The sequence below is a fragment of the Rhipicephalus sanguineus genome, chromosome 1 (genome assembly GCF_013339695.2).
Source record: "Rhipicephalus sanguineus isolate Rsan-2018 chromosome 1, BIME_Rsan_1.4, whole genome shotgun sequence".
Classification (NCBI taxonomy): Eukaryota; Metazoa; Arthropoda; class Arachnida; order Ixodida; family Ixodidae; genus Rhipicephalus; species Rhipicephalus sanguineus.
This window is the reverse complement of record NC_051176.1, coordinates 15,318,942-15,336,867: the sequence shown is the minus strand read 5'-3', so window position 1 is coordinate 15,336,867 and position 17,926 is coordinate 15,318,942. Positions and strand designations below refer to the sequence as shown.

At 47.6% G+C, this 17,926-nt stretch overlaps 1 protein-coding gene across 8 annotated transcripts in view; it reads left to right on the top strand.

Moving 5' to 3' along the window:
- The window catches only part of LOC119389576 (mitoguardin), a 500,148-nt gene that overhangs the window by 456,274 nt on the left and 25,948 nt on the right, over nucleotides 1-17,926 (top strand). Inside the window, exon 14 of one of the 8 annotated variants that reach the window (XM_049413603.1) lies at nucleotides 725-852. The exons of the other annotated variants lie outside the window; for them this stretch is intronic. Coding sequence (XP_049269560.1) covers nucleotides 725-733 — 9 coding nt within the window. The 3' untranslated portion in view covers nucleotides 734-852. Of the gene's footprint in view, nucleotides 1-724; nucleotides 853-17,926 lie in introns of those variants that run through there. 8 annotated transcript variants of the gene reach the window in all.

Sequence of the window (17,926 nt, the reverse complement as noted above, 5' to 3'; positions counted from 1 at the left end):
GTGGGGTGGTTTCCAAAGAGACTGAATTCACTTCGATAAGAGGATTGGTCATGAGGTGGGCGGCGACTGGCAGGACGCGCAGTAGCTTATTTGGGGGGCATGTGGGCCCTCGGTGTCCGGGGTAGCTAGTAACAGGGAAAACAACCAGGAGGACTCTTTGACAGGTAGTATTGCGAAAAACCAGAAAAAGGGATAAGGCGCGTGTTGCAATTAGTTACATAAACATGCAGGGTGGCAGAAAAAAGGCAAAATGGTTAGAGATTGAGGAGCAGTTAAACAAAGAACAGATAGGCATTTATGTGGTTACAGAAACACACCTTAGAGACGTGGAAGAGCCACCACATATTGAAAATTATGTTTGGGAAGGGTCCAACAGGATCATATCAGAAAGGAAAGGTGGGGGTGTAGGACTGCTAATTCACCGCGGAGCCAAATGGGTTAGAGTGAAACAGACGTGTTCAGAGCACCTCTGAGTTTTGTGCACAGTAGGTGGAAAGAACATGACTAGGGGTAACCTACTTGCGCACGAGGAATAACTACAGAGAAAAGATTCAGAAGATAGTGGATTGCATGAGTGCGGATATCAAGGAATTTGGTAATGGGGCCGAAATCATCCTTCTAGGGGATGATTTCCGCATCACATGGGAAGTCAGTTCACTAAGCGCACCTTTGAAGATGAATCAACACCAACTAGCCCACCTTATAGCTCTTCTCAATTTTCTAGGGGACATGAATGCCCACATACATGACCTTGACGGATATTCAGACACCAATGGGAAGTCATCACTTGATCTCTGCGAGCAACATAGTCTGGAGATAGTTAACATGGGGCGTAAATGTGACGGCCACATCACATGGGAAGTCGGAAACAACCAATAAAGTATTGATTATTGTCTCATGACTGAAGGAATTTACCACAAACTGAGAGAAATGAGAATATATACGAGGAAAAGATTAAAAGTTTGGGTAGTGATCACAAACGAATAACATTACAAATGGGATATGAAACTGGAAATAAGAGCATGGAATAAAAGTCTGGCAGCTCGTATTTAAATGAAAAACAAATAAGAAATGTAGCCGCAAGAGTCGAGGAAGGAGTAGGCAAAATACCAGGCAAGGACTGGGAGCATAGGGAGCTGTTACATCTAATGATGAAAGAGATAGGGAAAGAGAAGAAATGTATTTGCTGGAAAGGAAAGAGGAAGCAAAAAATTTGGTGGAACAAGGAAATCCGGGAAGCGATCGAGAAGCGACTTGAAGCATCACGGGAGCATAGAATGGCAAAAAAGGAGAAGCAGCCGCAGCACGAAGACAACAAAATATGGGAAATATATTTAGAGAAAAAATCCATTGTACAGAAATTGGTCGAGGCAAAAATTAAAGGTCAAAGTGAACGCTTGGGTGACAGAGATTCACGAAAAAAGGAGGCCGCGCCTAGGATATTTTGGAGCCACATAAAGGCGCTAGGTAGGAAGTCTATCACAATGCAACAACATATTGTAGATGAAGGAGGAAATCATTTGGAAGGGTACGAAGCGCTAGGTTACATCCGAAAGGTAACAGCCGATTCGTTTAAAAAAAGCGTCCAGGGGATTTCCCCGGTGAGTAAAAGCGTGGCGGAGAGAGCAACCAAGGAAGAGCTAGTACTTGAGAATTTCAACTGGAAAAAGGCCGAAGGAAAAATTCCAAAGCGCACTGCCGCGGGTTTAGATGGGATGCCCGTTAGCCTCATTAACAAAGTAGGGCATAAAACTAAAGAAGCATTGTTGAAAGGCATAGAAAAATGATTAAAGGGCAGGCAAATACCGTACAGTTGCCGAAAAAGTAAAATGAACTTAATCTATAGAGGCAAGGGAGCAAAGGATAAGATTCGCTTGTATAGACCACTTACCATTACATCGGTACTATACAGGTTGGCGATGCAAGCAGTAAAAATGAAAATATAAACATGGGCAGAACATAGCGTTATTTTGGGAGAGCTTTAGAAAGGATTTCGAGTCAACAGGTGGTTAGACGATAACCTGTTTGTTCTCACTCAGTGTATAAAATTATCTAAAATAGAAAATCACTAGACATGACGTCATACGACAACATTAATCAGGAAATTTTTTGAGATAAATTGAAAGAAATAGGCATAGGCGACGACTGTATACAGCTTTTGAAGGAGATATGCCGAGAAAATACAGTTTCCATAGAATGGGAAGGAATGAGTAGCAAAGAGAACGTTGAGACAGGGGCTGGGACAGGGATGTCCTTTATCCCCGCTGTTATTCATGCTGTACATGGTGAGTATGGAAAAAGCGCTAGAAGGTAGCAACATTGGTTTTAATCTGTCACACAAACAGGGCGGCGTGATGATTGAGCAGAAGCTTCCAGGTTTATTTTCTGTGGACGACAGCGTCTTATTTGCGGACACTCGAGATGATATCCAGCGGCTGGAGGATATATGGGGAAGGGAAGGTGAAGCTTTTGGACTAGGATTTAGTGTATTCAATGATCCCTGTGATCAGGTGGTGTCAATACAAGGCCAAGAAATAGCGAGGGTAAGCGAATACAAGTACCTTGGAGTATGGGTAAATGAGAGTGATAGATACATGGAGGTACAGGAAAAAGCCTCGGCAGCAAAAGGAAGGAGGAATGCGGCAATAATGAAGCACAGAGCGTTGTGGGGATACAATAGGTTCGAGAGGTGCTTCGAGGTCTGTGGAAAGGTGTAATGGTTCCGGAGCCTACTTTTGGGAACTCGGTGGTGTGCATGAGGGCAGAGGTGCAATCGGAAATCGATGTAAATCAAGGGACTGCGGGACGCCTCGCGTTGGATGCTTTTTTTTTCATGCACCAATGTCTGTCCATTGGTTTCTTTTTTTCTTTTTGCTTCGCAAAGCGGCGTGCCGGCAATCGCTTGCACATCCGAGCGCGTTCACGGTGGTGCGGCTGGTTTAAAACGCGCACCTTTTCCGATCATTTCTCTTGCTTGGCATGTGCTGCCACGCTTCGGGAATATGTGGAATTTTTTTCATGCGCCGATGTCTCTCCGTTGGTGAGTTTTTTTCTTTCCAAAGCAGTGCGGTGGTTTTCACTTGCGCATCAGAACGCGCACACGCGGCTGGTTTCGGTTTCATCTTTCGGGTGGCTATCTCTTCTCACGCCCGCAAAGCTGATGGCTGTCTGGTTTCTAATCTATCAAAGGGTGACCGCTTGTGACTCTCGTTTATTGCTCCCCATGGTACGATTACATCTGTGTCTGTGTGGCACTAAATTACACAAACGACACCGCCGTGGTTGTGTTTCCTGTTTTGGGGACTCGGAAAAACTAACTCCGTCTCGTTGGCGATAAGACGAAGGATTACTATAGCTTTTTCACTCGTTTTGCCTTCCAGACGGGCACACAACTGTAGAGTTTTCTTCCGTGCGCTCACTGTTGCGCCTCAGCACAAAGGCCACAATGTCGCCGACTTTCCAACAAATAGGGATACTGGAAAACTGAGTCTTCGCCCAGCCTGCCCGAACAACTGACGCCAGTCGTCATTCTTCCACGCTGCCCAACGACTTCGAGCAGCATTCCTGAGGGGGATGGAGGAAACAGACAATGGCGCTCCCAACACCTGCAACCAGCGAAACGGCCAACACCTGCAACCACCAACAGAAAATCAGGACAGCTGCGATCATAGTTAAAAAACAGCGCGAAAACACAAGGACGAGACAGATGAAACGGGACTAGTGCTGTCTCATCCTTGTGTTTTCGCGCTGGTTTTTACTATGAATATGTACCAACAAGCTCAAGTTCGCACGCTTCTCAATTGCACTGGCGATCCCCAACGAAAAGTCAGACTGGTTAGCGCCTGCCCGGAGAGGACACGTCACAATGGACTGCTACCCAATTTAAGGCCATGCCGGTCAGTTGTTAGGGGAGTCGCCCCAGCCGACATGGTCGTGCTGGCAGTCCTGTTCACTGATGGCGAATTCCACTGGTCGAGCTGGAGCAAGTTTTCTGGCTCCGCGGTCGAGGATCTGCGTTCCACTGGTCGATTCGGAGCAAGTTCGTGTTTTCCACTACCTGATTCTGCGCAACCCACTCCGCGACGAAGCGTTCCGCGTTGCTCTGTCTTGCAGAGGTGGATTTCGCCGGAACTTTGGCAGTGCGATGCCGTCATTTCTGGCGCAGTCGGGCAACATGGTTGCCTTCAGCGCTTTTTGAGGCGGTGTCTGATCACCCTGTGCACTTGTTTACATTCCATCTTAAGGGTTGAATCGCGCAAACGAGACAGGGACTAAAAGAAGAGATGAAAACACACAGAGCGCAAACTACCAACAAAAGTTTATTTCCTGAGGACACAGTTTTTATGCACCACTCTGACGCCACCAGGTGAGTACAACAATCAACTTCTTAGAAACGCGAGCTCTTTGCCAGATAAGTTAACAGACGGGGTGCTGACACACTCGGGACCTAATCTAACAATGTTCTCAGCTTCGATAATTTCTCTCGTCAATTTATCGTTCTGCGATGCGACAACTGTACATGCGCTGAACGCAGATTGACACCCACATATCTTGCAGTGAATCGCAAGCCATCCGTCACGTCCATTTTTTACATTCTTGTTATGTTCTCTAAGTCTGTCATTAATACACCTTCCGGTTTGACCTATATATATCTTGCCACAAGAAATTGGAATCCAATACGCAACATTACTTTTGCAAGGAACATACGTGACTCTGTGTTTCTTAGTGCATGCATTAGATTTCATATTGCTATTATTGCGGTGGCATAGGCTCAGAAGTTTGTGCGGGGCTGAAAAGACTACTTTTACTTTAAAACGTTCCACCACTTTTTTCAAATTGTGTGAAATCTTGTGGAAGTACGGTATGACGGCAACTTTTCTCGCGTTAGTTTTTGAGGGCTCCTCAGTTGAGGGCGTCTGACGATGCTTTCTGAGCAAAGCTTCAGCTCCAGAGGATTGCACACTTAAAGGATAACCTGCTTCAGATAGCCGTTCGGACTGGTGCTCAAAACTAACTGCAGCTTCATGCTCGCATGACTTAGATATAGCATTATGAAAGCAAAGCTTTACAATTGATCTTTTTACTAATTTGGAGTGTGCCAAGTTGTATGGCAGGACCGGTTTATTACATCGAGGTTGATAGCGCCAACAGAAATGATCTGTGTGGAAGGTGAACATGATGTCAAGGAACTTGATCACATTGTTATCAGGCATTTCACGCGTGAGAGTTAGGGGCTTAAAGCTATCTTCAAAACAAGAAAGAATGTCTAACGCGTATGACTGGTTACCTACGGGGTCGTTGTCAAACAGGATGAGATAGTTGTCTACAAATCTGTGAACCATGATGATGTTGAGATTACGTAGATTTTCCGCCACTGCTTTGTCAATTTTAGCTAAAAAGATATCACTGAGAATGGGAGCAATGCATGAGCAATGCAAAGGGGGCCAATGCATTCCAAAAATGGCGGGTTTCAACTCTGCTAGACGAGCTGGTGGTCTGCTTCTTGCTCTAAGTGATAGCGAGTATATATACAAGAAATATTTAAGAGCGTCTGATTCTCCATTGTTGACACTTGCATAAGCAACGCTCCTAATGTTCTTTCAATTTGAAAACTGCCCTGAAGACGCACACGACAAAGTGGCCCTAAAAATAGCTGTCCGACGCTCGCCTAGCTGCTGACCGCGTTCCCTGCTCGCCCTGAGTATTAACGGCCAAGCTAGAGGGAAGACATGACGTGCGTAGCGTTCCTCTTTGCGTTCCGCAACACTTTGAATCGATGGATGCAGGTTGCGGCGCGAAACTCCGCCCCAGCTTTGCCCCTGGCGAGCCAGCTCCTAAAAAATTCTGCTCAGAACATGCCACATTTTGGCGGGTGCCAATTGCGGCTGCTGCCACGTGCACGTACATACCGGCCAGTTATGTGGCCAGCCATCATAAACAATTATTATCATTTCGCGCAGAATTTATGATCAGTGTCAAGCACGTGGCACTTATCTCAGAACTCATCCCCACCATTCGTAAGCACACCCAGCAGCAGCCGACGCACAGCCGACGAGATATCCATGTGCTCGTCCATATGTGTCAACGCAACCCAAGAAAACGGTATCCCTGCTTTCCGCGACTGCGTGGTCGAAATGCGCGCTTTGCAGTGGCGACCGAAGTTGCCATGGAAACGTAAAGAGCAGAAGAAATTGTTTCCAGAACTGGTTACGTGACGTATGCCTAAACAACTTCCGGAGCGACCTCACAGGGAGCGTTCACGTGTTCCACTGGCAGATTTGGCTTGGTACAATCCGAGTGCTCGCTCTAGGATTTCCGCGGCCGCTCCGGATCTCCCAGTGGAATTCGCTATGAGATCGGAAACATGTAAATAGTCTGTACATAAAGTATTTCCGTCTTCAACTTGTCCTTCTGACTGCTCTGAGCACGATGCACACCCGTGTTCACACCGGCCACGCAACCCCAGCCTTAACAGTGGTGGCAGCGGTGGGATACCATGACCCGTAATCTCAGCCGCGCACCTGAGGAACGAACCCCATTCATAACAGTGGATGGCAGCTCGGTGGGATCGGCCAGCGCCAGCTACCCTGGTGTGGTGAGTGCCTGAAGTTTACCTCTCTTATTGCCAGACCTAGCTAGCCCACGTCGTTGTTAGCGGGTTCTGGACGTTTTTTTTTTTGGCTTGTAACTTTGTTTGGTCAGCCAAGAATTGGATGGTTTGACCGCTTAGTTTCAGCAGAGAGTAAACGAGGCGGAGTGCAGTGTCAGTATGGACAAGATCAGTGTGCAGGACCTCCTTGAAATTTGCAAGGAGTTGGGCATTTTGGTTGGCTCTGCTAAGTGGAAACGACAGATCCTCTCGATTATGGAGGCAGAGGAGGTGGTTGTCGAGGAGGCCCAGGAAGTAATGAGGATATTCGAGCTAGAAAAGAGGAAATGTGTAAAGAGAAAGCTGCCGAGAGGCAACATGAGTTGAACCTAAAGGAGCTGGAACTTTGTATTGGCCTCGAGGCCCACCGCTGGAAACGCCGGCGCCACCGTCGGCGTGACGTGCTTGGCAGGATCACGTGGTCTCAGCGGCCGCGTCGGCTGCTTGTGGCGCACTGCCGCGTGCTTTGAAAACGAGTTTCAAGTCCCACATGCGCTGCGGTCTGTTCAAATTCGGAAGTTTTCTCTCATTTTCTACTCAATTGAAACAATTGTAATAGAGTGGCTGCCTCCGAAGGCGACGAACATGGGGCTATACCGCTCGGTGCCGCGTTTACGCAACGGAGCCCAGTGTCAGCCTGCACCGGTAACCGCGGGACAAGAAACAGCTTGAAGCATGGGTTGTAAAGCTAAGAACCGGCAAGTAGCCATCCGCTACGAGTCTTGTGTGCAACAAGCACTTCCGCGACGAAGACTTTTGTTACTGCGTCGGGCCTGCGATGTTCGGTGAGTAGCAGACAGCGCGCACTGAGACGATGACTCGCGCGCGCTTTACGCCGGCAAATGATGCTTATCTGCCACAGGATGGTAAAAGCGCTACCTTTTACCACGTGCGATGCCATCTCAGAATCCTCCAATGCGACCTCTTGATCGTCGGCCCCGTGCTCAGCGTCCACAAAATCGGCTGCAGATGCGCAAGTCATTGTTTAGATACGTTAAATTAAAAAAACGCACAGGGTCCCTTATGCATTCGTTAAAGATGACTAGAAGGCGAAGCCATCTTCTTCTTGTCAGTCGATGTACTGATTCTCCCGCGCCCCCCTCCAAAAGCGTTCTGCACCTAACGCGGTTTTGCATGGCCTCCGTGACCGATCACGGAGGCAATGCAAAGCGACCATGACGTGTGAATACGTCATTATGTGACGTCACATTATGTGACGTCATAATGACGCTACATGTATTGGCGATCTGTGACGTCATGATGACGTCATATGGTGACACCATCACGTGACGATTATTTTTTGCATCACTCGTGTTGACGCCGCCGACTCGGGAGGCCGACGGGAACCTTCCCATTTGATGAGGCATGTATTGCTTCATAAGCTACATAAATTTTGCATTGCCTCCGTGATCGGCCCACCGATGATCGGCCCACCTGCCAACCCCATGTATTTTCTTGGAGCCTCATTTATTTACGTGGGAAAGATGCTACCCTGTTGGCGTTAGCCACGACACTGCTGCCAAAATTGCTCGGGTACACGCCAAGTAATTACTATCCTATTTTGCGGCTGCTGGTTGCTGCAATACCTTCTATTTTATTCACCGCTATTTCAAGTTCATGTGGGTCCTAGTTCACAGCCGACGTTTGCAGAATAAGTCCGGCAAACGTTACTGTATTTTCTTTCTTTTCCTAGGCGTCGCATGCTCGGTCTCGTAGACTGGTTCTTCTTCCACCAGCAATCTCGAAGTGGTGAAGCTTTGGTCTATGAATTTGTTGATGACAGAGAGCGGAAAGTTCACTGGAATGCAAACGGAGCGATAATTAAGGAGCATTAAAAAGCGTCGCATTTGCTCACGTTTTGTGTGAGCACCAAACGAAACGAATGCGCTGAATAAAGAAACAGAAGCAGCGGCATTTGCCCGCTGAGAAGACCGATCAATACGCAGTGCGAGACAACTTGTCAAATGACATTGAAACGTACCCGAATTTAGACTGAAAAAGAAAAAAAAAACACTGAATCGTCGGGACGGCAGATCACGAAGTTGCCATTCGCACCGAAGCCGCAGTTGTCAGGAAATTGTTTTTGAACTGCTCTGATAGCCTCCGCGCAACAGTAGTTGTTTGTTTACTCACAAATTCTCATATTTTGCGGCTTAAAGTTCACAGTGCAGTGCCAAAACGCGCTCGTAGCAAAAGCGAAACCATCAGTACGAACATACATGCAGACGCTCATACATGCAGAGACACCGTCAGTCGTCGCGAACCCGTGCGATCGCTGGCTTGAGGCTTCTTTCTGTTATGCTCCGTTTGGTTATACAGGCAGTCTACTCTAACGAGATATTTCACGGTTTGCACTCAGCGAGTGACTACCTTTCACGCAAGAAGCCGGTTCAGGGGTTTCCAACGCGGTGACAGAGTGACGCGGGTGCTCGGTTTTCTGCAAAGAGACAGCGACTGTAGACTATCTTGTGCTTTCAGTTCGTCGAAAATGATTATTTTGACAGTAAAGAACACAGTTCATTTCGAAAGTACTTACAGAAATGCCCTGGAGGGCTTCCGCGAGGTGTTTTTCTAGGGCGCCGACAGCAAAACCTATGGGGAGCGCGCCGGCGGTATCCTGCCTAGCACGCAATCGAGGCGCGTCCGACAGAGGGCGACTCCGTAACTCCTCGAGGCCAATATCCACCGCAGGCCATGTTCCCATTGTGAGGGAGTCCGTAAGGATGGAAGACCTCTTGCAGCCATTCAAAGTTGGCGAGTACATTGCACGTTTTCTTGCTAATTTTGAGTGAACGTGCGAGAAGGCCGGATTCTCCCTCGAAAGTTGGCCACAAGAATTGCTATCACTTCTTCCCTGCCAGGCCACCGACGTAATAGCTCGACTTAGCAGAGAGGACGCAGAGACGTATGACAAAGTAAAAGGGGTGCTGTTGAGGAAATGTCGCTTGTCAACAAAAACATTCCGACAGCGTTTTAGGCATACGCGCAAAGCGAGGGAATCGGACGAGGCACACATGGGGGAAGAGGAAAGATGGCTAACTGGCACGCTGAGTGCCTCGGATGTGGGAAAGGCTCAGTTTTAGCCTTAGTGTTAGACGGCTTGCAGGAACTAACTGAGGTTAAGGATACGTTGTTCAGCCAGTGTGGTAGTGTAGGTTCGGCCGAACCTAAAGGCCAGAGAGAAAAATGCCTAGATTGTGAGGAAGGGTCAGTTTTAGCCCCCACGTCAGACAGTTGGCAGCAGCTTACTGAAGTAGATAAGGATATAGAAAGTAAGCGTAGGCAGGAAGAACGTAGGAGGAAGAAGCAGGCATTAGAGCATGAGGCACAGCAGAAAAGAGGCCTGACATATCTGTAGATGTAGCGCACAAACGGTGCGATGTAGCGGCAGTGCCGCTTACAGCTGAAGAAAAGGCTAGTGCAGGTGAAGGCATAGCAGAGGCCCTAACCCGTTCCAAGGAAAGAGAGCTCGCGGCCAAGTCGGTGTGAAGGGTCCGTGGAGAAGTGTTCCACCAAAAGTAAACCTTATAGTACTACAGACGATGTCAAGGAAGGCGCGCCAGCTAGGGAGGGAATCGGGAGTTCAGAGGGTTCTCGAGTATATCGCGAAACGAAGTGCACAGGAGAGCTCCTAGACGTAAGTCCTGCCGTTCGGATTGCCGAAAGTGAAAGAGATCCCTCTCTGAGAAACCAAGGGCCACAAGGGCTAACTGAGGGCCTGAGTGGAGAAGACAATGCAGTTACGAACAGCTTACTGAGCTGCCTTGTAAATGAGTAAGTAGCGGCATTGGTCTAGAGAACGTTGAGCTGTCCGCCAGTCTAGCGACTGAAGGAGAGGATGAATTACTAGGCAATCATCAACACAGTGCACGCGATGCAGCTGGCGAGGGTTGTGACGATGTCGATGAGTGTCGAAGGCGGACGAAATACTCCAAAGTCGGCACCAAGAATCGTGCCAAAAGGAGAAAGCGTCAGAAGGAAGAAAAAGCGGCAAAGGTCGTGATCGTTTGAGAAAAGGCTTCAAGTGTCAGAGTGAAATCGCGAGGAAAGTGCCGTTGTCATCTCTGACAGGTCTGTATCGCATGCGTCCGAGAGACCAGAAAGAAAAGAAAAGCGCAGCGCATTGTACACGGAAGCGGTCGGAGGATGAATTGATAGGCAATCATCAAGACAGTACGCGCGTGACTGCTGACGAGCATGTTGATGCTGTTGAGCATCGGAGACGGACGGAAGGCTCCAATGTCGGCACCAAGAAGAGTACAGAACGGAGTAAAGGCCTCACTGTGCTGCCACCGCCCGTCCGTTTCCGCTCCGTTTTTCGTGTTCCGTTCCACCTCTCGACCGGTGCGGAGGCGGCCGACTTTGGCTGTACCGGCCGGACAGAGCGGTCCCGCTCGCTTTCTTGGTTGCTGATTGGCAGAAAAAAAAAACTGTGACCTATGACGTCTTCACGCCTGCTCGTCGAGAAACATGGCACCCGGGTGAAGTGACGAAGCGAGAACCGAGGCCTAGCAGCTGCGTAAAAAAAGTTCATTTGGGTGTTATTATGATTAGTGCTAGAGCTAATCATCATCCGCGGAGATATTCATTGAAAGGTAGCAAGCCGGCGCTACCTTCCTGCCCTCCTCGGTGCCTGCGATCGCCGACGGAAACCGACGGAGTGTGCTTGTGTTTACGCGGGGATCGGAGGCCACCGATTTCGTGTCTTTCGTGCCGTCATTCGCTTTGCTTTGGGAACTAGAATGTCATCATATGGAGGTGTAATCTGTGTGTCACATGCTCATCGTACAAGAACGTCAAAATTGTTCGATCGCCGCAAACAGCGTGTGCAATTTGTATGTGCTCCGTGTTTGGGGCTCATTCCCGCGAAATGCGTACGTGTATGCTGGTGCTTTGGGTGCTTTGGGGGAACGGCCAGTCCTGTGTGAAGTACGGAGTGATGATACACTCAATAGCGATAAGTTTTATTGCCGTCATTGCACATGTTCTGCTATGAATGCGCTGCTTTGCCGCTTGCGATGCGCTGTGGTGAGCACGTCGCGTCAGAAGAGCTCGATCGTGTCCTCAGTTGACGAAGTTTGTTCACGAGATACAAGTCAGGGTATGAGCCTGCGATTTGCTGCAGCGATGCTAGACGTAAAAGTGTTCTTTGCGACGTGTGTGTGCTCTGAAGTGTGCCGTACATGTGCGCTGCCAGTGCAGTTTTCTTGTGTATCAGCCATCTCAATACAGAAGCTCTATCAAACTTGAGTTTGCTATTTAGCTTGCATATAGTTTGTTTCGAGTTGTTTCTGCACTTTGAACATTCTGCTTTCGGTACAGCGCTGCATTAGGTATGCCCAAGAATGCTGGAGTCATGAATGACAACTTCAGGTAGCCTTCAATGCAAACAGAAAAAGATCAAGCCGTGATGCGAGCGACTTCTTAATTGTGCCCAACCACAGAGACTGCTTACTGATGGTCATGTGGAGAAGAAATGCTTTAATTCTCTACAAATTTTCATTTTATAATCGAAAGCTTTATGCATGTAAGAGAACGGTAAAGCAATACTCTAACCAAATCGTGAGTTCGATATAGAGTCCAATGACGTACAACTGGCACACCAACTTGTACGAAACTTTGCTGACAGTTTGCCCTCTCCGGCTAGCCGCGGTCATGTTACAAAAGCTGGCAGAGTCGCCTAAATCAAAGCTTTCCACTACCTTGCAGATCTGCCTTCGTTTATTCTATCGTTTGTTGTATACCCATTTGCCATGATCTTTCATTTTAGTGCAGGCAAAATTGGCACGTATTACCCAATTAGTCTGCCTAGACACTCCTTCAGGTACTCTTTAATCGCCAATTTTGTCTGCATCTGGTGCTGGATAATGTTAAAGGGCCCGTAAACAGGCTGCGACTTTTTTTTACACCCGCCAAACAAGCTCGCTAATCCGTACAGTAGACCGCGGCGATCACGTTTTCCTAATATTACAGCGCTGCGCGCCGCGCAGACCCTTCATTTCGAAAAACAATTCCCGCGCTTCTTTCCTACGCCTGACCAATCCTCCTCGTACGCGCAGTGACGTCAACTCGGCGATCGCCGAGTTGACGTAGCACTGAGCTCGTCGATTGGTCTAAACCAGGTCTCAACAAACAATTGTCAAGTTAACGTCAGTTCCTGTTCCCACCCACCGCTACGAAACTGCGCCTTGTTTTTTGGCACTGCGGTGATGCGGTTTCGGCCACGCAGTTGTAGCGCGTATATTCCTCGCACTGCATAGCACCTGCACGCGCTTCGACATGAGGCGAAGCGTTGTTCAGTTGCCGGCTGCAAATCGAGCGGGGAGAGGGGAATCTCCGGCTGCTCGGACGGGTCGCGCTTGCTCGCGCGGCAAGCGGGGTTCTCCAGGCTTTTCTCTCGCGCCCCTTCGACGTCTCGGAAAGCGAGCACGCATTCCTGCTGCATTGTGAACTGTCACAAAGGTTTAAAAATAGTGAAGAGCCGAAAACTGCCCGTCAAGTTACGGAGCACGTGCGACAATATAAACAATAAACAACCAGGAGCCGCAGCAAGCGGAAGTGCATTGCGACTGATCGAGCTCGCCCATGACGTCAATTGTTGACGTCGTGTCACGTTGCCGAAGTGGGCGGAGTCAAGACGACGTGCTACGCCTTTTCCTCCTTGTGGCGGAGAAGGGTGGTGAGGCCGCGCGAAAATTTGAAACCAGCTGAAACGGATGTTCTAACCCCTGTAACTTCGTTATTATAGCACGTACAGGTGCGATCAAAAGTGTGCAGACCACGGGATCGCGTGGCAAAATGCATCGACGCGCCAGCTAGCGACGAGACACGACGAGACACCTGCTGCAAGGGCGCATGCGCGTCCCGTCTTATCACTTGGATTCTCATGTCGCTCTGTTGGACGCGGTTGCGGCGCTCGTACCCAAAACGACAACTGGGTGTCGCTTTCTTTGCTCCATCGAATCTGTGTCATTCTTTTACGTAGCGGCTGCGACGGGGCCGGTTCAACACCGGCTCGCGTTGTTATTGACGCCGGTTGATTAGGATAAGTAAGCATAGCGAGCATCGCACAACCTGACGAAGCCAAACGCACAAAATTAAGTTTTCTCAGGCCAGCTTGCCTTTGTCGGGCTAATCCAAGTTGCACTTAAATGAGCTTAGTTAAGTCGCAGTTAATGTAGCCGAAATTAATCAAATGTAGTCGAGCACTTTATGACCTAAATAAGTGAGGTGTAAGTAGGTTTAGTTAAGCCCAGTCCAGCTTGGTGTTTTCATGTTAAGCGAAGTTAAGCTTAGATGAGCCCAGATGAGTCGAAATAAGTATAGCCAAATCTAATTAGGCAAAGTTGATCATGCTCATCCTTAACCTAGCCGTGCAAAATTAGCCTATACAAGGCAAACCTTATCGTGGCCAATTAATCTAGGTCGACTTCCCCATGAGCCCACAGAAGTCAAGGCCAGGAAGATACTAATTACTCTTTACCGACTCCATACTAATTAGGATAATTTACGTCTAATTAGTGCTAATTATTGTGAACACTAATTATGACTAAATATTAGTCTGAAATGCAGCTAGAGTATCCTCTATACTGGAATTTCACGTGGCATAATTAAGCTAAATATGCATAACTAATCTAATTAGGCAAACACCAAGGTAATTATAAAAACTCTGATTAAGCTTGGTTGGTCATAGCATCATCAAACCAATTGGATTATGATTAGCTTTAATTAGGCAACATCTTATTATAACACAAATAATTAACGTAATTGAAATCGAATTCTCATGAGCTCAGAGGATCCAAGCTCAGCAAGATGCTGATTACTCCTGACCGAGTCGAGTCTCATTTACCTAAATATAAATCTAAGTAGCCTTAACTATATTTATAAATATTACTGAATAATGTGCGTGACATCAAAGCCCACCCGAAGTACTCGAGTTTGATGTCGCAGAATTATGCAAATTACGCCTAGTTACGCCTAATTGATAAACACCTTTACTCTCAAAAGCGTCCTATGGAGCAACAGATGTCTATATTAGGCGGATTAGGCCTATTGAATGACAACCCAGGAACATGTTCCGGGTTCAGCGTTGATGTTGAAGATATGTTTTTTCTCTTCCGCACGGTACACTCATGCAGTATGTTAAGGAATGCATCGAAAACGACAATGACGAGCACCTTTTTCAAGATGTTTCTGGTATCTCTACTGGGTCATTTCTGGAACTCCTGTCTTTCTACCTAAACAATACGTACATTGTCTCGGAAGGACAAACATTTATGCAAAAGAAAGGCGTTTGTATTGGTGCAAAGGTGGCTCCCGTGCTGAGTAACATTTTTCTTAGCAAGGTTGACAAGAGAGTAGAGGATGAATTAGCTGGCAATCGTATCCGCATATTTAGGTACGTTGATGATTTCCTTGTCATTGTCAAGTCACCCGGCCCAGAAGCAGTGCAATTTGTGCTTGATATCTTCAGAAAAAATGGGTCCGGACTCAATTTCACGCATGAGCTACCGGAGCATCACAAACTGCGTTATTTAGATCTGGAACTAACTTTCCAACAAGACCACCTACGCTGGCAGTATGCCCCCAGGAGTGAGAAACCTCTGCTGAGCTACAAGTCATGTCACTCCAAACTTGTAAAAAACGCCGTGGTCTCGGGCTGCCTAGGAATGGCAGTAAAGAAGTCTTGTGCTCACAAGATGAGTACTAGTCTAGAGACCTAGGTACGTCGGTGCAAGGAAGCCGGTTTCAAAGACTCGGTTCCTGTAGAATGTGTAAGTAGATTAATGAGAACATCGAAACCGTCGAAACGCGACCTAGAGAAGCGCAGTAATATGGATGACCGTGATCGAAAGGTAGCCGTAATGCCTTACGTGCATTCTCTTTCCCATAAGTTTCGGAAAGTAGGCTAGGTATGGTGTTAATGTGCTGTTCTCTGCTCCTAATAAAGTGGGCAAGGTGGGAGCTGCAGTTCAAAGGAAGATAGCGGCATTGGGAAGAAGCTCAGGCTGCCCAATAAAACATGTTAACAAGTTTGTTCCGTGCAAAATCGCTGTTGTGTACCAGATACCCTTGTCATGCGGCCGTACATACATAGGGCAAACAGGGCGGTGCATTAATGTGAGGCTTCTTGAGCACAAGGATTCATTACCAAAGAAAGTAACTAACTTGTCCAAGCACTGTTTTGAGTGTCAGTGTGTACCGTTTTTTGTTGACAGAAAAATCTTGTTTGTTCATAATGACAGCTACACTAGAGAAGTAGCTGAGGCATTTCACATATCAAGGAAGGCTAGTGATTGCGTTAGCCAACCTTCCCTGGCGTTATCATCGAAGGAAATGTGCCTGTTAACCGGGGGTGACTAGGGGTCTCACACGAGGCTTTGCCTTATGGTTTGACAAGTGTTTTATCTTTGACAATGAGCATGCGCGCTCGCCTTGAAAAAAGTACATGTTGTTTTTCATTAAACCAGTTGCAAGTTCAGCGCTGTGTGTGTCTCTTCTTCCTTCGTCTTGTGTTTAAGTAAGCGCTGTTTTACATTTTTACCATGGAACCTCACCAACTCGCCCAACTTGCGTGTCTTCTAGAGCATCTTGCGGGTGATTTCTTTTAACTAATGTTTCCTTTAGGTTGCTTAAGTGGTGAACGTAGTCACTGTCATCACTACAGATCCTTCTTATACGCCTTGCCTGTCCTACAAATATCCCTAGTTTGCAAAACGGAAAGGCGAGCTAGTTGGTACTGATTCATAATGGTGTAATAGTAGCGCAAAAAAAGACGAAGACAAGGAAGTGAACACCACAAGCGCTTGTGGTGTTCACTTCCTTGTCTTCGTCTTTTTTTGCGCTACTATTACACCATTATGAACCTAGTTTGCAGCGTCGCGGGTGATGACTAGTGTAATCTAGGTATTGCTGGCTGGCTGTTGGTTTTCTGTAAAACGTTGTCTTTAATTTTCCTGCTTCAATAGATACTGTCGTGTCTAAGAAGTTAATTTCACTGGAAGAATGGTGCATGGTGAATTTAATACTTGTTCTCGTCCAAGATGTAAGGCTTGTAAACAGCTTCAAGATGCCGTTATAGTTAAAAGCACCGGGAGTGATTACGTCCATCATATAAAATCTAGTTTTACCTGCACTAGTTACAAAAACGGTACATTGGCAAAACGGGACAACCTGTTAATGTTAGATTAAACAGGCATCACGCGGACACGGCGAAGAAGTTACCCAAAGCAGTGGCACAGCAGTTTAATGTAGCAGGTCACAACTTCAAAGATCTCAAACTTTACATACTTCAGTCAAACTTCCGGTCCCCAAGAGACAGAAAATATACAGTCATACCTTATTCACAAGTTCAATACACTCCAGCCAGCAGGTATTAACGTTTCTAAGGGGGCTCTTGAATCTATTTGATATGGTACATACACAACGAAAACCAATGAGAGTTAAAGGGACACTAAAGGCAAATATTAAGTCGACGTTGATTGTTTAAATAGCGGTCCAGAAACCTCGTAGTCCTACTTTTATGCCAAGGAAGTGCATATTTTGAAATAAAATCACATTTTAGTGGTCCGCATTGCGTTAGTGCACTTCAAATCGCCTGCCTGAAATCAGTCTTTCACACGTCACTGCTGCCGTGCCAAACGTAGCCCGCCTTTACTGCGTGGCGGCGTGCACTGGCGCCGCCGCGCAATATTTGTTGCCAGATGGCGTGCTGCGGGGCACACTGGGCCTCTGAGATTGCGCGCAACCTGCCAGTGCTCAATATTAGAGGCCATGACTGGGCGAAGCTCAAATCGTCGAGTTCGCTCATGAGAGCGTTGCGATCGCCGGCGATGTCAGGGTGTCTGTGAGTTGAGGGTGCAAGGCAGTGGTGAGGAGGAGGGTATAGATATAAATTCCGTAGCGGCCTTGGTACACAGTGCGTCGCTTAATTTCTGGTGCGAATGATTTGGGGATGCTCCTGCCTAAACGCTGACAAAACTTCAAGAAACCGTTTCAGGGTCCCTTTCAGCGCCACATGCTCGAGCTTCTCCATGACGGGCATGAAGGCATCAACCGATGCAAAGCTTTAGCTCGGGAGTCGGCCTGGTGGCCGGGCATCAACAACCAGATAGAAAAACTGGTGTCTAACTGCCACACGTGTGCCGAAACCAGGGTGCAGCGCTCGGAGCCCATGCTGCCCTCAGCCACTCCAAGTCGGCCCTGGGAAGAGGTCGGCATCGATCTTTTTCATCTCAACGGCCAAGACATTGTTCTTCTGGTGGATTACCGGTCATG